This window comes from Pyxicephalus adspersus, chromosome 9, assembly GCF_032062135.1.
Source record: "Pyxicephalus adspersus chromosome 9, UCB_Pads_2.0, whole genome shotgun sequence".
Taxonomy (NCBI): Eukaryota; Metazoa; Chordata; class Amphibia; order Anura; family Pyxicephalidae; genus Pyxicephalus; species Pyxicephalus adspersus.
In genome coordinates this window covers 21,271,357-21,296,006 of record NC_092866.1, presented here as the reverse complement: position 1 = coordinate 21,296,006, position 24,650 = coordinate 21,271,357, and the positions used below count along the sequence as shown (strand labels likewise).

The window sequence follows — 24,650 nt, the reverse complement described above, 5'->3', positions numbered from 1 at the left end:
AGGCCCACAAACAAACAGCAACTGAAAGCCGCTGCAGTAAAGGCCTGGCAGAGCATTAACCACCTAAGCGTTACACTGAGGTCTAGATTTCTGTACCAAAAGTGATCCACTGTTTTTCATTTTTTTTTTTATTGTAGACCTGTAACTTACAGAAATATGTCCGAACAGGGGTTCTAGTAGATAATATGAATATAAAAAATGTTTGAAACACACAATCATGTAAAAAAAAAAATTACTTTTAATAAAATTAAAGGAAAAACACAAAAATCAGCAATGTAAAAAAATCATAAATACTGAAAATACTGAAAAAGCAATAACTCTGTATATTGTAAAGTACTATATTATTCTAAAACACCTCCCTAGTGTGGCAATTTTTAAAACTTTGATTGTGTATTTATTGGAGTTTGTTTTGAATTATTTTGTATTTGATTGGATACGGGAGTTTGTATCCAATCCAATACAAAATAAGAATTTGAATTTACAAGTTATTTACTTTTATTTTATTTTTTTAAATTTTTTTGTATTGGATTGGATGCTGGAGTTTGTATCCAATCCAATACAAAATGACAGTTTGAATTTACCAGGTATATACTTTGTAATTATTTGAATTATTTTGTATTGGATTGAATACAGGAGTTTGTATTGAATCCAATACAAAATGTTTGAATGAGTTTCAGTTTGAATTTCCCGCACACGCGCCGACGTCATCACGCACGCAGGGAGAAGCCGTCCGTTTTTTTTTTTCTCCGCCGGACGGCTTCTCTCTGCAGAGATCATCCGGCGCTGGAACGAGAAGGACGTGGGACAATCAGCGGGACCAGGTAAGAAGCCGGCCGGCATCTTGTGTTCCGCCGGCCGGCATCTTGTGATGCCGGCCGGCTTCTTACCGGTCCCGCTGGCACCCGACGCTGGAGAGATCGGCGGACGATGACCGATGGAGGACGACGCTGGATGAGCACAGGGGGACCAGGTAAGTAAGGATGTGAAAAATCTCGGGCTTAACCATCCTTGCAATTTTTTTTTGCCCGAGCGAAGGTCGGGCTTAACTGCAAGGAGGTTAAGAGGAAACCCAGCATCTGGTGATGTCCATGAGTCCAAGACTACAGGCTGTCATTGCCAGCAAAAGGTTTTCAACCAAGTATTAAAAATGAACATTTTATTTTCAGCTTTTTAAAATGTCCAATATCTTTTGAGACCCTGAAGTGAAGTGATTGTGTTAAAAAAAGGCTTTAGTTCCTCACATTTTTATGCAATCTGTTGTTGTTTCTGAGTTGTTTCATTTAAAATTAAATGTGGTAATGTACAGAACCAAAACTGGAAAAAAAATGTCTCTGTCCAAATATTTATGGACCTAACTGTATATCTGACTCAGATCAGCTCCATGCTACTGCCACTTACCTTGTGACTTGCTACAAAGTTACAAGATTGTAGTATTCCTTCCTCCCTGAAGCAGATTTGTTATCTATGCCAAGGCACCAAGGCAGAGCTCAAAGATGTCTTTATAATGAAAAAGGAATGTTGTGCAGCAAAGTTACTGAAGGGTCTGATTGAAATATCTCTGAAAAGTTAGCAACTATTCATCTCATGTTGCTGTATAATAAAATACTATGGTGATATATTTATTTACATACTGATTCTAAAAAATTGGCATTTGAACATTTAACAAAAAAATGACAACTACTAAATATGAAATATCAAAAAGATTTTTTAATACACAAGTAAAAGCCTTCATATAAAAGAAGATTAAACTACCGGTTAGTATTGATGGAGGGTGAAACTTCAGCATTAGAGATGGAAAGAACCTGCTCTCCTCCTTTTCCCTTTGCCACCCACATCTTATTGTAACGTATACAGTGAGTGTCCTGTGCTTTGGGTTCAACCGTGATTCCACTGGATAAAAGTTCTCCGCTGCTCTCACTCACAAAAACAGAGGGAGCTTTCGGAAGGAGCTCAAACTTCTGTGCAGTCACAGGCCAGTTCGGCTTTACTTTGTGCTCACATTCATTTGCCAAGTCTCTGGGACTTCTCGGGGTGAGAAAAAGGTTTTCGCTCATAGAAGAGCTGCCAAGATGAGTTTGGGCAACTGGTATTTCCTCCATAGACTCAGCAGAATCAGAATGATATTCCGCAGGAGGTCCTGCTGCCTGAATCGGATGGATGGGAGCCAAGACTGGTAAAGATCGTGCAGGGAAATGTGGGGAGTTACTGGCCAAACTTGGTGGTGCTGGTGAGACTGAAAGTTCTGGAAAAAAAGAAAAATGATTTGTTTATATTGAGAACCAATTACACAACTGCATAAATAATCATACACTACAGGAACAATGCCCTTCTTCCCCTTCATCAGTATGCAAAATGGTTACAGCCACTGGCTGGTAATTACTGCATACTGATAATAATGCAATGGAAACACAGTGGTGCTGGCAATGTAAACAAAATGGCCTGTTTTTTAGGGGGAGGTTAGAAAATGAAAGCAACTTCTCACTGCCTTTAGAACACAACAATATTATTTCTTTTTGACATTTATTTTAGGCATGAGTTACAGAATCAAGCCTGCAATATGTCTCTGCTTTCCAGCCATCAATACAATGAAGGTGCTCACTGACTTCCGGAATGTGTGCTGAAACTCTTCTATCATGAAAATATCGCCCCAAAAATCAATGTTGGCAGAATAACTGTAAGCATCAACATACGTGCTTCCGATTGTATAAAAGCAATTTGTACAGCAGGTTTTTAAAAATCATAAAACGTGCCTTAATGTCTTAACAGAATCTGTAGTCGCCTAGGCTATGGACACTCAAATATTTATGTATTTCAGACTAGCAGTATCTGAGCTATTAACAATCTGTAACTGCTGTTATCAGCAATTTAACCAGAAAGTACACTGTAATGGAGTTGTTCAAGTCATCACACTCCCAGCCGTGAGGCATTTCAGCTTTCCTATCGCTAATATAAATACAAAGAAGGTACATAGAAAAGGAGAGAAGGCTGAGCTGCTGAAGGAAAGCCTTAACTGACTTCAGTGCTTCTGCTGTGAAATTTTAGCATGAATTGCAACTGATTGAATACATTTCCCATTAATAGTGATAAATGTGCATAGTATATTACTGGCAGGTAAGCTTATAATGCAGACTTGTATGTGTTTGTTTTGGAATAAAATATTATTTTCTATTTCTTCTAAATGTACACTAAGCAGCACATGAGCATCTCAACGTACATTCTTGGCATTCCTTGTTGCAGGGGCAAATAAACTTTTGTGCACTCGTGAAATGCACAGAACATCCCTATAGACTGGCCAGTCAAAATAGTCAGTCAAGTTTGGAAGGGTTAGGTTTAGCGGACCTGCTTGAAGCAGTGACCCAGAGGCCAAATAGAGAGAAGTAAAATGCAACCTCAATCAATATCATTTAGATAGATGATTGACCAAGGTAATGTACCTATCTGTCCTTACACTAAGTATCAACCTCAAATTTAGCAACTTCTCATACATAAAAATACCTATCAGCGAAATTACCCCTTTCATAAATAAGCTCACATTCCACAGTACAAATTTGGGTGTAAATAGCTGTCATGGAAGCACAGGTCTTATATGAGGCGAGACCCTTAGCTCTTTATGTCTCATACCATTCTCCTCATGAACAGGAAGGACACCACGTCCTGGCCCATCATGATCAGCATGCTTGTTTGCATCTTCTGGTGATATCTTGTTACTTTTCTTCTTTTTCTTTTTCTTCTATAGAAACATAATACAAATTATCACATTTCTTCATGCAGTTAAGGTATGAACCCCCGTCGATAAAAAAATGCTTTTTTTCCTATTTCCCTACATGCATAATTGGATGACCATATTTTCATTTCAATTTACCATACTATATTAAAAGGAAATACCCCATGTGGCTTTCCTTTGTATAAGAGTGAACAAGTCTGTTTAGTGGTCATTTTATGTGCAAACATTTTTGAAGAATTATTTCAATAGTACTCATCAAGGCAATGCATATCTTGCATATCTGGAGTTTAATAAGTCATGACCAGTTAGCTGTAAGCAAATAAATTGAAATATATATGGTCAGCAATAATTGCTTTAATTTATACAACAAATCATTTTTTTATTTTTAATAATATACAACAATAATTTTATAAACACAAAATTTTGGAGACTCTTGAATGGGGGCATGTTTTCCTTTAACAATGCTCAACGTTGCAATGAATTTCTGATATCATTCTTACTATGTAACTGCCATTCTTGTTCTAGGTTAGTGAGGATAATGCACACTCGCCGATCTCTCTTTAGCAAGTAAAATTTAGCAGCATTTTGGGCCAGCAAGGAAATATTCCAATAGGGAGTTTGGTCCCCTTTTCCCATGAGATTTTGCTGCTGGAGAGTTGTAACAGAATGCTCAGCTCTATGATTTATGTTGTCTATTTTTGTATTAGCAAATATACGTATATGAGACATCATGCAACATCATTAGTAATAATAATAACACCAAATGTATAATATATCTACATGCATCTAATATGTTGACTCCAAGTCCATTATCCATCATCCCTGTTAAAAGGTACATTGAAAATAATACCAGAGACATAAAAGACACATGATAATGAATAATTACCTTCCTTGGCTTTGGCTGTAGAGCTGGTGATAGTTTATGGTCAGAATCAGGGTTGCCATCTGCAATGTCAGGATTCAAGGACATCGGAAAGCTAGAAAAGTAAAAAAAAATCTTATAATATTGTAACATTGTCCTAGGTGCAAAGGTTGCACTGTATTCATTACCTGTTCACGTGTAAAAAAAAATACATTCTCTAAAATAATCCATATACAGCAAGGTAGAGTTTTTTTAAATATGGGTCAGACTAAGACTGGGACGGGTGGTCAAATGACTGTATAATAAACCTAGTTTATACTGATGGAAGTAATAAAGAAACTGACAAATTTTGCACATTAATATTAATCTATGGTATAAAACAAATACTCCTACAACATAACATATTCCATAAAAAAGTGATTATTGTGCCTCATTCACCAGTGTTTGTTTATATGGGATGAAAACATAATAATGTTAACCACTCACGACAACACCAACCCTCTCAATTAAACCATTATAACCCAACACCACAGACATATGGTGAATGTGTGTAAGGAGAGAGAACTACACAGACAAGGTTGTGATTAGAAGAGAGAAAGTGGAAAGTAAATATCACACAGAATGTATTTCTCTTTGCTTTACTAAAGCTTACAAAAATTGTGAAGAACATCTGAAATGTGTTTAACGCCTTTGTTATTTGTCATTGATTCGCTTTGCTGACATTTTGGCAAGAATTCTCTTGGGTTCCAGTATAGAAGTAATTTTTCTTCTCTAAATGTTAAGAAACTCTGAGGTGGAGGATAGTAAAAGACGATCTAATAAATCTCCAAGTATTTTGGAAAAAAACATTCTATCATTAGAATCTGATATCACTAAAACAGTGTATACAGAATAAGGTCAGATATGTCAATATGACTGCCCATAGTCCTCATGCAATTATATACCTATTATATATTTTAAGGAAATCAGAAATAAGACTTCACCTTAAATTAAAGGCCATGTTGACTTCTACATTTGTTAGCAGCAAGTGTCTGATACTTCCCAGACTGAATTCTCAGTGAAAGGATTAACTAACTTTCATAGAGCAGCTGGTGGGTGGAACATGGAACACAAACTTATTAGGCTTATGGACAGGGTTTCGAAAAGCCCTCCACCAAGTAAGATACCCAAAACGTTAACTCAAATGGACCTGTCTTGGGTGGAAAAATATAATATTTCCACACTAATACTGGTCAGGCATTCAGCTGTGACACAACTATGGACCTTGTACAGTGCTGCGTAATATGATGGCGCTATAAAAATAATGTATAAAAATAATATTATTAAAATAAATGAAAATGCAGAATTGTCACAAGTACATCTGTACATTTACCACTACTTTAAATTCATGAAATAAGAATCATCATTTCCAGATTAAATGTCAATGATTACAACTTGCAAAACGTGTGTTCTTGTTTCTCAGAGTCTGGTCAGTGCTTGTGACGTGTGTGGTTTCATCATGACCAAGAGTGAAAAAGCTCTTTAAGGCCCTCAGAATAAAGTTGATGACTGTGGCAATGGATTAAAAAAAGATTACCAATGATTTGAAATCAATAATTATGTATTAATTATACTAAAAAATAATCTAGTGCAAAAGATTTTAAAGGCCTGTTATATTGTCCCAGAATTTGTATAGCTGATGATCCGATTCTTCAGTGTCCAAGAACACCCAACCATTTAACTCCTGCATTATGATTGAAGAGCTGGGATTTGGTATTGTATCTGTTGGGATGTGTGTTAGGGTACATGTATATAAAGAGAAGGATTGCTTCATTTAACCTGCATGTGAGGTGTGCCAGGAAAAAGGATGAGAACAAGATCACAGTTTTTCATTTAATATGCAAAGACCAGACCTTCTGGAAAAATTTGATTGATAAAAATAAAGTTGTTTGGCCACAATACCAGTAGATATGTTTGGCACAACCCAAAGACAGCATTTTGGAGGACGAACCTCGTAAAAACTCTAAAGCAAGGTGACAGTAATTTTAGGGTTTTGGGGTTCCTTTCCTGTTTTAGAGCCTGGGCAGCTTGAAGTCATCAAGTCAACTCTGCATCATATCAAAGTGAGCCTAAATAAAATAGGGGCCACCTGCCCAGAAGTTGAAGTTAAAGCAGAAATGGATCTTTTACACAATACTAATCCAAAGCACACCGAGCAAATAAAGGCTTATGGATGGACCTAGTCAAAACCCTAAATTAAATCCAATTAAAATGTTGTAGATACTTCAAACAGGCAATTCATATAAAGAAAACCACAAACATATAGAAAATGAACACATTTTGCTTAGCTGAGTTGTCAAAAAACTTGTCGATGTCAGAGACTGATAAGCAGTTATGCAAAATCCCTCTTTAGCAGGCAGGAGGGCAGGACCAGCTTCTGAGGCTGAGGGTGTACTTAGTTTTTTTGAGAGAACACTATTGTATATATTTGTTTACAAAATTACTGAATATTAGAATCCCTGTGTTTTTATGCAAGCAAAGAATCTTTATCTGTGTGAATGGTTTAAATAAAAAAACATAATGTTTACATACATACAGAATACTACTAAAATTCAGACTATTTAAATATTTAGGATTAAGATTTTCACTTACTCAGTGTTCAGTGATCCTGATGAAGGACCTTCAATCAGTACATCAGGGTTAGTGTATATGAGGCTTCCTCCATAACTTTCCTCCTGAGAAACAAAGCAGAATGTGAATTTAGAGGACCACTATACCCCTAAAAACAATATACCCTTAACCGTTACAAATGTCTACATTCTGTTAATATACTGGCTTCCCTGTGGTATCTTACTCTGGGCATTTAAAGTGAACCTGATCATAGAAGCCCAATCATGGGAAGATGCTGTAGTATACCTAGCAACAGATCGACTGTGAAGAAAAACACCGGAGAGGATGACATCATGACCAATCCAGCAGGATCCTAGGAACACTATGCATCCCAAAGATACTTTTACACTGTGCTGGAAAATTTTTAAATAAAATTTGGATTTTTTGGGATCTTCTGCATTTCCAGAATATGAATAAATGTATCATAAATACATACATACAAATAACATAAATGTCACCATCGCTAGGTGCCAAAAACAGAAGCTGGTTGCAAGTTAATTATGTTTCTAAAGGTGCGTACACACTTCCAATTTTTATCGTTCCAATCGAACGACGATCGATTGGGCAAAAAATCGTTCGTAAAAAAGTAACCAATGACGCCGACGAACGAGGAAAGTCGTTGGAAACGAACGACCGGACCGGCGGATCGGATTGGACGACGATCGTTGAACATCGTTCGTGTGTACGGTCGTTCGTTGATCGTCCATGTTCAGAGCATGCGTAATGAACGAACGTTCGTTCACTTTCCTGTCGTGCACATAGTTTCTCTATCGCTTAAACGATCGTATCTATTGTGTGTACAATATCTACGAACGATCGTGTCGTTATCTCTATGTGCAGGATCGGTGCTATACGATCGTTCGTATATATCGTGCAGGATCGTTCGTCGTTCGTTTTCCAACGATAATAATTGGAAGTGTGTACGTAGCTTAACTTTTACAGGTGTTTTATTTGTATAGCATTGATGGGCCTGTAGGTAACAATCTCAAGGTTGGCTACTTTAGTTAAAAAGTAAAAAGAGGCACAACTGTAAAAGTGCTTAGCTACTCATGTAGCAAATTATTTCTCTTTCTAAGCAGTTAAAGTAGTCAAACATTGTGTAACCCATATGTCATATTTGCAAATAGGAAAAAAGTCTTTAGCTGCCCCCCGTGGTCCCTGAAACATGCCAATTCTGTGTACACATTATTTTAACAGGTTCATTCTTTTATTCAATGTAAGTTGTAAGTCTACGTATTCTTTAGCATCACTGTACTAAAACAGGCTACATGTCTAAGTTTTTTTTTTTTAACTTAGGTTGGCAGTACATTAAATAGTTATTAGTTATTACTACATGGTTATTTTACCTGATCCAAAAGATAAAAAAACTATCCAACTAGTTTATTCCCAGCCTCACATCATTCCTATAGGCAGGGCACGTATTGGGTCTTTTGCTGTTCACATTAATGAAAATTCAAGCGGCCGTTTACACTGCAATTGTGTTTTTGCCCAATAGCAAACTTCATATTACCTGCAGCATAAAAGCCTTCTAAAATCCAATAAACTGCCTTTAGTCACTTTTCTGCCTTTACCTGGGCATTGGCTGTAGGTGGCATCTTCCCCTCTTCTAGACACTTGCTATTTGATTTCATTTCCTGCTTCTGCCGTTGGTGCATTATGTACTCATATGTGCTAAGCTTATTCCACACTACAAAAGAAAGGGTGATACTGTTTAGCTTGGCATAATAATTGTTTAAAACAAAGTATTATAAATTGTACTTATATAGAAAGAAAACATCTGCTAATATTGTCTGCATAATTTAAGGTGCACACTTGGGAGGGGAATTTTGGCATGCCTTACCCCCTGGCAATAGATCATTTATGTAATTCTTCCTCTTACCCTTAAACCAGAGTTGTTTTAGCGCGCACCAAGGGAACCAAGAACAGATTTATAGAAACTTTGTAGGAATTAGTGCAATCTTATGTCAAAAATGGTAAAACTTACAGCATATTGCTAAAGTGCAGGTTTGCTTTAGGAATATTAGTGCACAAAATTCTGATCAAGAAAAACTCCAATTTGTAATTACAATTGCTATAAAAAAAAGCTTTTTATAAAAAAAGAAAAAAAAAGTAACTTCCACCCCTGCAGGGAAAGAATTGGGCAGCAAGGTGGCTTTGTGTATAGCACCATGGCACTGAAAAGACTGGATCTTGGTTTTTAATCTCTACCAGAGAATTATCTAAAAAGAGTTTTTATGTTTTTCCATGTTGGAAAGGTTTCCTTCCGCTACTTTGATTTTGTTCCACAATTTAAAGACATCATTAACATCCAACCACATTTGATGCTATTGAGTATGTTTGGGAAACTGTGGCAGTCATATTTCATATAAGAAGCGGATGCCACTAGATTATGTACCCTGTAAAATGTAACACAACATTATAAACTAATAAGAAGCTCAAGAACATTACGGGTGCACCAAGAAAAAAAGTTCTGTTAACTATATAGCATCTTGCTCTAACCTCCAACGCGTGTTGGCAATCGGTATCACCGCCAGTGTGGTGGTGGTACTAATTAAATGGGAGAAATATCTCAGGGATAGAAAAATTGTTTAAAAAAATGAAATAATGTGCAAACATTTAACAACATATATAAATGAAACACATTCCAATATCACATTCTGTCACTTACAGAGGTAGATGTGAAAGCAGAGAAGCTGCCCTATCAGGAAAATGGTAATAAGCCCCATTACTGAAACAAGAGCTGCCAGGCCCAAAATCACAGACGCTTGGGTTTCTATTGGACAAGCTGGAAGGAACACATACCATACATCTGACAGGTTCTTCACACCTGGAAAACACATGTACACAGAAACAATATGGAATGATTATTCAATTTAGATTTCTCACTGCTAAACATCATAGGAAATATAGAACAACTGTAAAGAATATTTTAACTCTCCTACATTGCCCACAAGGGGAAAACTTGCTTTAATCCTTAACCCTTCCTAGGAGCCATGCAACATTTCTTCCGAAAATGTCAGGTTCTTTTTGCACATGGGCTTCAACCCTATTCAATGCTTAGGGGGAGCTGTACTTTGGGCAACATCAAATGTTTAAATAATAAATGTTTTCATGTGCAATCTCTAACTGCACCAAGAGAAATGTACAATCTATACTATTAATTAATTTTCTCCTCTCCTCTTTTATGATCAATCATTTCTGTCATATATAGTCAACTTAAAATCAAATCCTTTCTATTCTGCTCTGTTTAAATCATTTCTATTCAAAAGGTTTTAAGAAAAGATTAATTCTATATTGTTACAGCAAAAGTAACTGTACATGAAAACATTGGTTTCACTCACACATGTGTATTGTAGGGCACTACTACAAAGTATGGAAATGCAAGATTTCTATGTTGGGTGTTGTGGTGCCATTCATTGTACAGTAATGCGCATTGCACCACAGCACATCACAACCCATATACTATGGTTAATGAAGTGTTTTTTTTTTTTAAAGTCACACGTTTTTTTTTTTACTGTACTGTATTCCTAATGACTGAATGGTCTACCTACATACTTGTTCCACACACACTAGGTTTAAAGTCAGGATCCAGATGACAGCCCTGTCAGATCCAACTTTAAAAGCAAGTCAGCAACCACAGCTTCTTAATTTCCCAATTCATATTTATCGCATTACAGATTTACTTAGTATTATTTACCTTATTCTCGTAAACATAATAAAATTAAGACTTTACATGAAAATCTAAAACTGTACCTTCAAAATGTTTGTCACTCTTCAACACTGATGGATCAACAAAGTATTCCAGAAACACGTAAGATGAAATGGAACTCAGCACTATGGTGCCCAGGAATGCAGATACAAGACAGTTAAAAAACAGCCTAAAAAAGAGTTAAAAAGAGTTGAAAAAAAAAACAAACATCTTTTAGGTGAATACTGTAAACTGAAATCATTAAGAACATTACATTATATGGTGCTCTAGTTAAAAAAGTACAAATTTTCATTCAGTTTTAATGATTAAAATGTTTCTGTGCTGTCAGTCCTTGATTAACGCCAAATTTCCCATCGCCAAATGGTCTGTGTTTTAATTATAAACAAATCCCTGAACTCTTCTACCACAAACTCCAATGCAATTAACTTGAAAGTGTCAGAAACAAAGAGACAACTGATTTTATTTAGTTTCACTGCCTTCATCTGTTATTGCAAAATCCTGGTTCATTCTTTAGTAGTTGATACTTTTCCAGTAATCTCCCTTTTTACAATTTCAGAGGGTGTGCACAAAAATTGAAAATAACTCAGGGACTACAGATAGTAGAATAGAGATTAGAATTTACCAGAATATAAAAAAACATAAGATAAGGATTGTTATATATACAGGTAGTCCCCAAGTTACATACCAGATAGGGACTGTAGATTTGTTCTTAAATTGAATTTGTATTCCGAATTTGTAAGTCGGAACAGGTACATTATTTTAATAAATGCAATTAGGACAGATGTTTGTCTCAACATATTATTAGTTATTAATCACAAAGCAAAAAATAAAAAAGTGTTTAGCAAAAGATTTCATCAAGTCATGCAAACCGCCCCTCCCCCCTACAGCCTCCGTCCTGCACAGGAGCGAGCAGGGAAGCCTGTTTGTATCTAGGAGGCGTCCGTATGTCAGATGTCCTTAACCCAGGGACTACCTGTAATTATATATATATATATATATATATATATATATATATATATATATATTTATTCAGGATTGTAGTACAACTTTCCATTCTCAGTGGAAATCTATACTCCACCAGCTATAGGAAATTTGGTGATCATATCCATGTAAGCTGAAGGTTTTGTTTATGTACAGAGGTCACTAAACTCACAAGCAGGTTAGATGTTGGTAGAATACTTAGCATATATATTAGGCTCCTTACCAGTAGTTTTTGCCTCCCACGCAGTTATTTAGCCATTTGCAGTGGTGGTCAAAATTACTGACACACTTATTGCATAAACTGCAGTGCTTGGATTTGGCACCCCTGCGAAGACAAAATTGGTGTTAAAGTTTGAATAGTACAAGTAAAAGTGCAATGCCAGAAAGAATTTGGGTACAAATTTAATGCATGGACATGAAAATGAAACAGCACTACAAAAACAGGACAAACCTTAACAATGTCGTCACATAAACACATACTGAGGAAAAGAACAAAAAGAGTAAACTAGTACTCTTGGAGCAAATATATTTTTAAAATTTCAAGTGTTCTTAGATAACCTGTCAATGATTGGCTATACACAGAATGTTTTTGACAAGATGTGAAAAAATTTTACAAACTCAGATTTGGGTTAATCATGATAAATAAATGGTAATGTATATTGTTATATATGTTACTTTTTCAGAGGGGTATTGGGAACAGACATTCCTGGATGGCTCCCAGTGGTTGGCACCTCACAAGTCAAGCGTGAAGCACCTCCACTTTCTGTCAAGACTGAATGGGAGCGCAGAGCCTCCTGAGATACCCAAGTCATGCATCTGGGAAGGCTCTTGGCTGCTCCTTCTGCGCATGCCCAAGGACACTTTCTGTCACATAGAGGAAGGAGATGACGATCATGCATGCGCAGTGAGATCTGCATTTTAGCGTGAGACGCTAAATGTAGCATTTTAGTCATGGGCACAGTTCATGGGTGTGAGTAAGTGGTAGTAAACATGCTGCAACTTCCTTGCCCATCTAAACCAATCCCTAAAGTAAAGTGACAAAATGTAGAACATTAATTGTGCTCACATTTGCATCATTAAAATGTGTAAAACATCCTCTGGGTATGTCTACTTTAGGAGTTTAAATAAATTTAGGTTTCTAAAGATGGAGCTAATGGTGATTAGCATGACTCAAGCAACAAAAGCTATTGCAGTTCTTTGGATTCCACTATTCCTCCGGCAACAGACTTCTTGCAATCAACCTGATTTCTTGATAGCAATTGCAAACTGATTCTTATGGCCATGTCGGTTTATAAAAATATTTCCCTTTATTAAGTATATTAACTTCATAACAATGACAGGTGTACCAATAACAAAATCATGTGCTTTTTTTTTTTAACAAAGGCTTGCACCAAAATTTTAAAGCCATTATGATGATTTATTTCAGTCTGAGCTACTGTCCACCTTTGCTTTAGGTCTTTGCATATGAACTACAAACTCGGTAGAGATGCACTGGTAGACTGAAATGCTATTATTGTTAACAGCTCCTGATTGACTTTGGTCAATAAAAGTATTATGATCGATATAGGATTTTTTTTCTTGTTTTAATTCTAAATTAAAATTATTAAATGATGATCAAACTGTTAATTAGATGAAATATTGATACATCTATCACTACAGTCCGCATTGGACTACCCCTTTCCACTATAGACACTCCTGGAACACCTCTCTCTTGATTCTTTATCCATTATTCTTTTTGTACACCGAACACAGGTCTTAATAATCATCAAAGTGCAGAGGAGAGATGTGTCATCCTCTCTGGTGACTTCTACAAATTGCCCTGAAGCCGTGCCGTGTACAGCTGTAGCCCACTCTAATTCAAAAGCCTCATGGGTCTTTTACAAGCTCCCTGCAGGGTCTAACTGTTTGTTAAATTACAGAAATCAGCATGTGCATCTGAGCAGAAAAGCACAGTAATTATAGAACTGCACTGTATGCAGGACAATGCAATGTAAACTAAATACATCAAAGCTTGGATGCTGGTCCATCACCCAGCTTGGCAAAGATCCAAGAAATGTAAAAGCTTAAGTAATGTTTTCTTATTTATGTGTGCTGTCCTCATATTACTTTACTTGTCAAAGAAATTTTTTACTCTTAAAGAATCATTTCAAGCAACAAGTGTGCATTGCCACCTATCAAAAAATCACGGGAAATCTGATTTAAATGGCTCTTGAAACAAACTAAGGCAAATGTACTATTAATTAATATAGCATATTTATTTTAACAGTTTCTTCATCCCATTTCTCTGAACCAGCGTTGCTCCATCTAACGGACAATGAAGCAGACACAGAAACCTCTACTTACACATCCACCTCACAGATGTAACAATGCATGTTTTCAATGACATGAGCATGCTTGGTCCTATCGAACACGGGCAGTGGGCCAGGAGAGTTCTTGGCACGTACATTCCCATCTGCTGGATCGACTGTCACCGCCAAAAAATGGACAACGAGGTGTAATGCAAACAGTGCGCCCATACACTGCATGAAAGGGGTTAAAGAACAATAACAAAAACAGAGAACTGAAAACTCTGGATATCCCGTCCATATCTCTGAACTAAACCACAAGCAATCTCACCAGTTATCATTCTCAACATGGACATGTTGTGTTTTCTCCCACTGAGTTATGTGAAATGCAGAACTTTGGTACCTGTACTGACCTGTGCATTTGACAGCTAAAATTTTTTTTACATATATTTTCCTTATCATGTTCCACTCTTGCCCCTCATCAACTGTCTTTTTTAAGAATATCACAAAACCGGGCTTCTTTATTACTCCTTTTAAGAGACCTCAGTGATGATGCAAGCAGTAGGATGGCAAATATCAAAATACTTTGATTGGCAGATATCATTTTGGAGAAGTGGGCATTTGTATGCCATGCAGACCATCCTAGGTGACAATGGTGGGCCATGGACAGTAAGCCAGGGAAGGAAAGGGCTAGATGATGGATTTCCTCCTTCCAAGACAGGGTGGGTTTTATCTGACTTATATTTTCCTGCACTGAAGTTTTTTTATACTTTGTGCACCATCATGCATCTTTAATGTCTCCTTTTTAAAGTTCTCCATCTTTTGCACTCTATAACACTGACATATAGTGGTTAACCTCTCATATATTTTTCCACTATTTTGGGAGAGATTTGTTTTTTTGTTTTGTTTTTCTTAAGGGGAGTGGTAAGAAATGCTTTGGGTTTGTGGGACTTGTGGGATTTTACAATAAAGCATTTATATGTTTTATATCCAAATATCTTTGGTATATACATTTTAGTAGTAAAGAACCTCCTATGGATACTTTTATAATCTGTGGAGCAGTGAACCTCCCCAATGGGGTTCCAGACAACAACACTTGTTAAAAAGGTCTAAGCCCTGGGTGCTGGTATATGATAGCTTACAAATCAGATCTTTTGGGTTACAGTATCAAGGGGAGATCACCAAACCAAAAAAAATGTATATCCCAATGCTCCTCACTCTTAATCACCATGATGGTCTCAGATCTCAGAGGTACAGGTAAGTCTAATACACCAGGTACAGGTAAAATACAAGATTGCAGTAGTTATCTAGGGGCTTTACAGCCACGGGATATATTTATTTGACAGATCCTGAAGTGAGGTATTCACTATGAAACAAACAAACATGTTTTTTCACATAGGCCAAGCACTATTTTTAAAAGAATGTGTTGGCACTTTGCTACTAAAGTGGCATTTTAAAACAGTAATTTGTAACAAAGTAATTTACAATCTATGAAGTTTGCCACCAATTGGTGTAATTTCAGCATTTAAGCTTTCTGCATTACTGCAGCTTCAAAGATAATAAAATGACTGTACATCTACATTAAAAGGATACCACATAGCCAGCAGCTACCCAGTGTCGGGGTAATAGGGGGACAAGGACACCAAATCCAACGACTGTAAACAGAAGGTATGTGATCCAGGCCACAAACTGTAAAGGATGTGGAGGCCAACTCCAGCCATTCTTTCGGGAATGTTGGGACGACTCAACTGCAGCATCTTCACCCGCCTTTCCAGGCACGGTCTTCCCAGATGGCTTCCTGCAGATGGTCATCTGTAAAAAGGGAAATACCATAATGCTTATATAGAGAGGTATGTCTGTGAACCATTTGAGGTGATTTTACTGTTTAATATTGTTACAAGATCATATTTATTTTTGGCAAAGAGTTAAACTGTCCAATAGACTTTTGATTTTGGTAACCCCCATATATCATAGAGGGCTCATAGGGTTCAACAAAGCGTTTGGTAACCCACATATATCATCGAGGGTTCACAGGATTGAGCAAAGGGTTTAATAACTCTTGTATATTGTAATTTATTTTGTAATTCTCAATATATTTTACCTTATCCACACAGAGATCTTGCATTTAGAGTGCCTTTATAGCCTTGAACAGACACTCAAGACACTCAAAACAGTGGTTCTGAACCAGGATTCCTCCAGAGGTTGCTGGGTGCTCCTTGACTAAAGAGCATTATGTGCCTCTCGGGTCAGCTACTAATAATCTTTTTGCCTATCATTAAGGGTTACATTCCTCCCAATGACCACCACTAACGTACTGTGAGCTGTGGATATTGTCAGGGGTTCCAAGACATAAAAGTTATTTCAAGGGTTCCCCATGTAAAAAGGTTAAGAAAGGTTGGGTAATATCTAGTGTCAGCACACCAGTACCAGGACTGCCATTGACCACTCTCTTTTACTACCCTCCATAGAACAGTACTGTCAGTGCAGTGTGCGTTTATTCCTACTTTGTCAGGAAATTATCACTAAAATGAGCACTAATGATTGGTATTACCAAATATTGAGATTCTGTACCAGGTTAAGGTCTGAAAAGCCTTGACCACAGGTATATCGTCAGTTTGCTCTGAAAGTAAAGCAAAAGATTATGGCTCCTATGCTATTAAAAATCCTACTGCTGAGGGAATTAGGAATTACTGATAGGGGAAGGGTAATTTTCTTTAATTTCTTATTAGATACATTGAAGTAAATCTGAACAGCATAACACAAATCTTAGATAAACTCACCAGAACATTATTGGCCAATCAGGCCAGCTGCTGGAAGCACTGGATCTTTAGATTTGTTGATATTTTTTCCAGAATTGGCTATTTCTGCTCATTCAAGGATTCTTCTGGGCCTAAACATACACAAGGAATAAATCGGATAGTAAATAGTTGTGTTCTGCCCAACACTGAATGTGAAGAGGTTAATAATCCACATGACAGAGAGTGGTTGCTGCCTTCACAGTCAAGTGACTGCAAATGAAAAAAGTTCAGTAAGGAAACACATCCATACTCAGAAGTCGGATTCTCCAGATCTGCTTGGTGTGGCCAGGACAGAGTTTCCCCAAACCCTTACATCAGGTTGCAGCTGTTGAAATGGGATCCTCATGAAGTCTGACCAAACCTACAGAAATGAAAATACAGCAATCAGTGTGGAATTCTGCAGGATGACACTGCTTACTGGCTGACAAATATGTGTTATATGTTACCATATTGAAATAGCTACTAACATCACTGAAAACCACATAAATGTCAACTTTTACACTGGTCAGTGCATGAAAGAGACCCAGTCACCAACACACCACAGGTTAAACATGAAAATAAATACATATAATGTTTTTTTGCAGCAATTTTCTTTTCAGTAACAGCTTAATTATTTACACTTTCCTAGGAAATTGATGCCCCAAAAAGTGCCCTACAAAGATATGTGGCAGAGCTCTCCCTCACCACCCTGTTTATCTGTAGGAATCATTAGGAAAAAAAACACTACTTGCATTTTTTGCTTTTGCTTCCTAGTTAAATGTAAGTAAGTTTTTGTTTAAAGTTTTTGTAAGTAAATTTACAGTTTTTGTTCCTCTAAAAGGTTAGTACACATGGACAGATGTTTACTTTCCATTTAAATAAAAATAAATAAAAAAACCAATTTAAAGTGAATCTGAATAAGAAATCAGCAGCTAACCAATCATAAGTGACTTTTTGCATACATCAGATATGTCAGTAAAAATCGATGTACAGAAAATGTATCTATTTATATAAGAAAAGTGATCAGAAAGACAGAATCTCTATTTATTGTACAGCGCTGCGTAAAATGTTGGCGCTATATAAATCCTGTTTAACGATAACGATAATAATATTGATTTCATTCATGCGTGTGCAGTGTTAGGTAAATTAGGGGGTTAAAATAAACCAGAAAATAACTTGGTACTCACACCTTTATTTGCTGTTTTAAACCAGAAGTGGAAAATTGAAAACATTTTAGGGATTTATGAAGTCAGATTTTCCTTTTATGAAAGCCTCGCCCAGACCATGGATTAATGTCAAGGGAGGGCTGATAACTGCACAACATTTTTTTTTTTTTTTTGGAATGGGGAAATATAGTAACCCATGTGATGTTGTACAATTCATCCTATAGCCACATTTACTTGCTGCCATGCATGAATATTTTTTTTTTATCTTGAATGCTGTCTGTGTTTCTTTAGGGCAAATTGAAGAATGTTTATATTGCATTTTCCATTTTCGTGTGAGTATGCTGGCTAGTGGGGTCTCCCTGCAGCCCAAAAATGGTAGAATGGATCTCAGCACAGCACACATGCACCATATTCATGGTTTAGGTAGTTCTTAAGGTCTTAAGAAGCATTTATAATTAAAAAAAAAAAAAAAAGAAGAGATTTAAGAGGACCATTTATACAGATTCAGTTACCGCCTGCCTTTACATCATGGCACCAGGGAAGGACACCCTCCTTCTCCTTTACTATAAAATTCAGCTTGAGGTGCTAGGTGCTGTTTTATCCCCCTCCCTACATAAAATTCAAACCTATGATCAAGAGGTTCACTCTGCTTTTTTTTTGAGGATGATATAATATTGTTTACTTCAATCTCAACTCAGGATGTTCCTGCTTTACCAAGACCCCTACTCCTCCCCCCAAAAAAAAAAATATATATATTATTAGTAATGACACCAGAATTCATAGAGCAGTTTGCACAAAGATTTGTTGCACAATTAGCTAAAATACAGTAATACATGTTGTAATGATGTGATTGTTTGTATCAAAAATATATAAAATATTTTGTCCATAAAGCCTAAAATTGGAAATAGCTACTTTTGATACCAGACCAGATGTAGTCATTGTCACTACTAAACCAAATTCTACTTGGATTGATTGCTATGGGTTTGCAAGGCAACTAAAAAGTACAAATGCCTGAAGAATTTTTCCAGCCTTGCCAAAACTTGCCAACAGCAATTTCCATATAGTCTTCCTGCTGTTTTATCAACAATGGTATTTAAAATTTGCACTACACTCTCTTTTGTGAAATGTTTTTTTTTAACTGCTAGGGTCAGAAAATCACACTTTTCTGCATCATTTTTAAAGTGGAATTAAACCCTCACTATTCACCTATCTCTATACCATTGCAGGGCATTACCATTTTTCTTCTCTTCTTCCTTCTTTCGATTTTAGCCATCTTGATTGGCTGGGCCAGGATGACGTATCTCCAGCGCAGGCACATAGGAGTTCATTCAATCCCAGCACACGCAGAGGAAGCCGGGGCTGCCAGGTATCCTGGTATTTCCAGTTACCCAAAGCATTTAAGCAGGTAGGAGAGATTACTACAGAAGGGGCATCGCCCTTTCGTTCAACTTTAAGTGTAATTTCAATAGTCATTCCTGTGAATTTAGATTCTTCAGGGTGTATTATTTACATCAAATGAGAACTACATTGCCAGGTTATCATCTTTTATTTATATAATGCCAACATATAGGGCAGCGCAATATAGAGTGGTTATGTCACTTAGGGGTTCATAATCTAATGTCCCTAAAACCGTCCAAGACCAATAATTAGTAGCTGTTTGCTACCTCCACACAATGCTGCATGCCATATATATACATTCAAATTTACAAAATATATTAGAAAAAAATTAGACTTTTAATTGTTATCTATTGTGTAAGTTTGACAGTCTAAGACTAATATATATGTCCTGGCTAAAATGTAATCATGGGTCAAACTACAAGACAATTCTGGCTTATTAATATATAAGAGACATTTGACTATGGCAGAAGCATATTAGATTGTAAGCTCCCAAGTCACAGTTAGTAACATTGGCTATGGACTCCGTAAACAGCTGTGATATACAGTATGTCAGGTCTTATAAATACAAGATAATAATACACACTGCAAAAAACTTGCAAGAAATAAACCTACAAAAGTTCAGCATGCCTTCCTCAGCGTAATCATTTTATTAATATTATTAATAAACAGGATTTATATAGTGCCAACATATTGCACAGCGCTGTACATTTAATAGGGGTTGCAAATGACAGATACAGACAGTGACACAGGAGGAGGAGAGGACCCTGCCGTGAAGAGCTTACAATCTAGGAGGTGGGGGAAGTAACAAACAATAGGAGGGGAGATATGTAGTGGTGGAAAGTAGAGAGGGTTTCAAAAGACAGAAGATGGGTAGCAATGGGTAGCTTTTAAATGAGCAGAAAGTAGGAGCAATCATTTAATAAAGCGTAATATTTTACCTTACAATCCGGACAGTTGTGAGATCCTGCTGAAGGTCTATAGATCTGTAAATACACAAGGTGCTTGCTTCTACTTAATTACCCCCTTCACTCGCACAATCAGAGTAAATAGTTGGTTGGCAGTTTCTATGTACAGTCTCTAAGCTACCTGGCAGAAACTTGCTGACACCTAAAACTTGCAGTGTACGTAATGGTTGCCCCAGGAGACTATAATTACAAAAAGTTGTAAACTGTTCCTCATCTGGAAGGACTGACCTTCTTTTAGGACCAAACCTTTTTTTCCCTGAGCTTTACTTAAATGTCCCTTCTTTAACTCTGGTGCTTTGATATGCAAAATACATGTGCCATTTAACTGCTAATTGTATTCATATTGCTACAAACTTTTCCCCACCCTCCAGTCAAGGACTTGTTTACAAAGCAGTGCTGGCAAATGGCTTTATTTCCTATGTTTTCATGCCATGCCATTAAAAAAAAAAAGATTGGTTGCAGTTTTGTCACAGCACATTGAACATGGTAATGGTAAGTGCTTCTTAAATTAGCAGAATGAGGGATCTTTAAACCGAGATGTAATTTTATAATCAGTGGGTCTCATAATCTAAACAGATAAAATAGGTAATGCAATCCTGATCTTATTGGATATAAACTGAATGGACTCATTAGGCTCCATCAGTGGTCAGTAGATCTCATTTGGACGATTTTACTTTTTAGCTAAAGCTACAAGGATTACTTTTGATAGTATTGTTTAAAAATAAAACTGAGTGATCAAATATGCCCACTACTGGGAGAAATTATGCACAACTTTTTGCTCCGATGACAAATCCCTACATAAAATCTCCAATGATTGCTTCTTTTAACAGAAATGATGTTTATTATCTGAAATGGGACTTATTTGAGGATCTTCTATGCACCAACATCACTATGATCACAGGAATGAAATTTGACAGTCACAGTACTGCAAACAATATAATATTTATTATTCATTTATTACTGAGAACTAAAGTCCCTCCTGTCTCACGGTCTGTCATTTGCAACCTCTATTTAATGTACAGCGCTGCGTAATATGTTTGCACTATATAAATAATGTTTATTATTAACAATAATAATAACAAAAATTCTAAATCATACTTTTCAAGTTTATTTTTCACCAACTAAGGCTAGGTACACACGTACACACATAACTGTCGTGTGAAAATGAATGATCAACGATTATTCCCGATTTTGAAGGTTTGTATTGTGCACAATTCTGTACATGCTGTAATGATACGATTGTTCACATATAACCCACCAAAAATGTCCACATACTAGATAGGATCGTTTGAACGATGCAGGAAGTGACATGTACAGGAGAAAGTGTATCACAGAACAATCTTACACCACTGAACTGTACACAAAATAGAGTATGAGCGAATGTCGCCCAATCAGATCCGCTGGGACGGTCCTTTGTTTCCAGCAAGATTCGTCGGCATTGTTGACCAGTCGTTGTGCACTTTTTTTGTTAACGATTATAGAACAATCTGTAGTGGATCAATCGTTTCCAAACAATTATTGCACGTGTGTACACTGCCTAAAGCTCATACTGATATCAGATGAGGGTCGCTGGAAATAATCTTTTGTGATTGTTTTCAGTGAATGAATGAATGAGCGCTGTAAACACAACACCATTCAATAGAGAGGGGAGGCCAAGTGAGCAGCTGTGCTTTCCTCTATCAGAGTGGTCATTCAAACATTCATTAATCCAGGGGCCACTGTACGCATGTCAGATTCTTGCTTGAGGCAAGCGGTCATGCTCATCTAGGGCAAGAATCATCTGTGTCTACTTGAATCTACCACGTGATTTGGAAAGGAGGAGAGGTCGTGAAGATTGTAAGCCGGCGTTCCTTTTAGATCTGTTTTACATTCCCAAATGTAAAAACAAAGTTCAACTTTTAGGAGTCCTTGATCGAGCAGATTATTATTGTAAAAAAGTACAGCCGATGTCCCTCCTGCAATAATCTGTTTTACCGGCCTCATCACTCCAGGTTTCTGGCTAAAATCCACGCGAGCAGCGCAAGTTTGGTTGTCAGGATACCCAGCATTAGATGCTTCCTCTCTGCTGGATGGGAATTAATGACATCAGTGTCAGTTACATCAGAGCTCACCAACCGGTGGTCTGCGGCTCTGGCCGGTGCACCCCCCAGCGGAGTCAGAAGAAGGACCAGAGCTGCGGACCATGTCTCCTATACAGATTGCAAGGTCAGGGCGGTGGACGGGTCCAAGCCTGTGATGGGAGAGTGGGTGGGTTCTGCCATCATGACGTCACTATGGGGAAAGTTCGATAATACATGGCTCCCCGCGCATGTGCGGTGCGGACCCCGTAATCTTAGTGGTCCATAGGTTCGAAAAAGGTTGGAGACCACTGAGTTACATCACCTGGTCCACCCAATCAAGAAGGCCAAAGATTGCAAGTAAGAAGAAGATGGTGGAGCCCTCTGAGGAGATGATGACAGGGGAGTAACATGGGGTTTAGTTCAGCTTTAATTTTTTACAATAACAGACTTAGCAATGCTGTCATGTGTAAGGCCACAGGGAAGATTCTGCACAGAGACTTCATGGACCGGGTGGTGGGGGGTAGGGATCTGAGTGGATCAGGGACAGGTAAGTATCAGTATTGGAGCTGGGAAAGAGAACAGTAACGCCAGGGATACCCTATGCAATGTTCTCTCAATAAAGGTACAATTATAACTCCTATCACCAATAATCGATCTTTCCAATTGGCATTCAACTGTACAGGTAGTCCTTGAGTTAAGGAATCTGACATACAGACGACTTCCTAGATACGATCGGGCTTCTCTGCTCAATTGTGTAAAGAAATTAGGTTTTATGGGGGTGGGTGGGGGTTGCATGATTTGCTAAACACAGCTGAGACTGAGCTCTTCCTGCAGCTTCTTGTAACTCTTTAATGACCAGGACAAACTCTGCAGTTGTTTCTTTTTGCACATCAAAGCACAGCTTGCTCCAGAAGTTAATAAATGTCTACACTCCATAAAGTTTTTTGTTTTTTTTGCTTTGTTTGTGATTAGCTCACAGTGACAGTAACTGACACCACACTGCCTAATAATATGTGGAGACAAACATCTCTCCTAATTGCATTTATTAAAATAATGTATCTGTCCTGACTTACATACAAATTCAACTTAAGAACAAACCTACAGTCCCTATCTCTTATGTAACCTGGGGACTACCTGAACCATCCATTTAATTGATATTGATCTGTATTACGATCCGTTTTACCATTGCATCTAATTGAAAGATTGATTGTGGAGAAATAACTAATGTTGATCTATATGATGCTTCAAAAACATAACAATGAGTAAACTGGCTGCCCCTAAAAAACTGGTCTTACTTGTGTTATTGACATGACTATGGCAGTGCCAGCGAGGGGGTCAGTCACATGACTATGGACTTTGTAAAGCGCTGCGTTATATGTTGGCAATATATAATACAAGGTAATAATAACATTAGTAATCAATCAGCACAATGCCAGATCAATTTCTGATCTACGCTGTTTCCAAAAATCTTATGATAATTTTTTGCTAAATTCTGCATTTTTGTTCAATCAATTAAAAACATTACATAGTGTATGTCAAGCTGTACAACAAACAGAAAAGAAGAATAACACAAAGACTGAATTCATTGCATACCTTTCAGTCTTCATGTCTCCAGAGCTCCTTGTAGTGTAATCACAGCACAGCCCATCCACTACACGGTGTCCCCATCTTCATAACCCTCCTTATTGTTCCAGAGCTCCTGGAAATCCCTCTCCTGTGTCCACTGGATCCTCACACTTCCGGGCTGGGATGCTGATGGTCATGTGACGCTGCTTCTTCCAATCAAGAAGCTCGCTCTGTGTTTACGCTCGGCCAGTCTCTTTTAGGCTTTCCCCCTCTCACATTGTTCATAGAATTGTTCAGAGCAGAGTAACATCTGAGGAAAGAATGGGCGAATGTTTTTACTGAAATATATTCTCAGCAAATACCTGTGTATATATTTATATATATATATATATATATATATATATATATATATGAAAATGACAGACTAATACAGACAGTGATACAGGAGGAGAGGACCCTGCCCCGAAGAGCTTACAATCTATATCTATATATATATATATATCTATAT

The 24,650-nt window shown here is 37.2% G+C and overlaps 1 protein-coding gene across 3 annotated transcripts; it reads right to left on the bottom strand.

The window, feature by feature from the left end:
- Positions 1-1,687: 1,687 nt before the first annotated feature.
- On the bottom strand, positions 1,688-24,435 carry ZDHHC1 (zDHHC palmitoyltransferase 1). Of its 3 annotated transcripts, none has more exons than XM_072422905.1 (13): positions 24,170-24,435; positions 17,259-17,369; positions 16,991-17,100; positions 15,804-16,022; positions 14,269-14,444; positions 12,149-12,250; positions 10,989-11,113; positions 9,904-10,062; positions 8,807-8,922; positions 7,218-7,300; positions 4,611-4,701; positions 3,622-3,730; positions 1,688-2,242 (listed from the first exon to the last, which is right to left on the bottom strand). In XM_072422905.1, the coding sequence occupies exons 4-13, from the start codon at positions 16,020-16,022 to the stop codon at positions 1,749-1,751; spliced, it is 1,674 nt and encodes a 557-aa protein (XP_072279006.1). In that variant the 5' UTR covers positions 16,991-17,100; positions 17,259-17,369; positions 24,170-24,435; the 3' UTR covers positions 1,688-1,748. The 3 variants fall into 3 exon arrangements, with proteins under 3 accessions (XP_072279006.1, XP_072279007.1, XP_072279005.1); XM_072422906.1 differs by lacking the exon at positions 24,170-24,435 and adding an exon at positions 20,490-20,752; XM_072422904.1 differs by having other exon boundaries at positions 16,991-17,369.
- Positions 24,436-24,650: the final 215 nt, after the last annotated feature.

What these genes read in the sequence shown, in the direction of transcription:
- ZDHHC1 (XM_072422904.1), bottom strand. Translation starts at nt 16,022, where the DNA reads ATGACCATCTGCAGGAAGCCATCTGGGAAGACCGTGCCTGGAAAGGCG. An exon ending in TCAGGATCACTGAACACTGA is followed by an intron (nt 4,702 to 7,217) that starts GTAAGTGAAAAT and finishes TTACTTTTCTAG; the next exon opens with CTTTCCGATGTCCTTGAATC. An exon ending in TCCTGTTCATGAGGAGAATG is followed by an intron (nt 2,243 to 3,621) that starts GTATGAGACATA and finishes CTTTTTTTCCAG; the next exon opens with AACTTTCAGTCTCACCAGCA.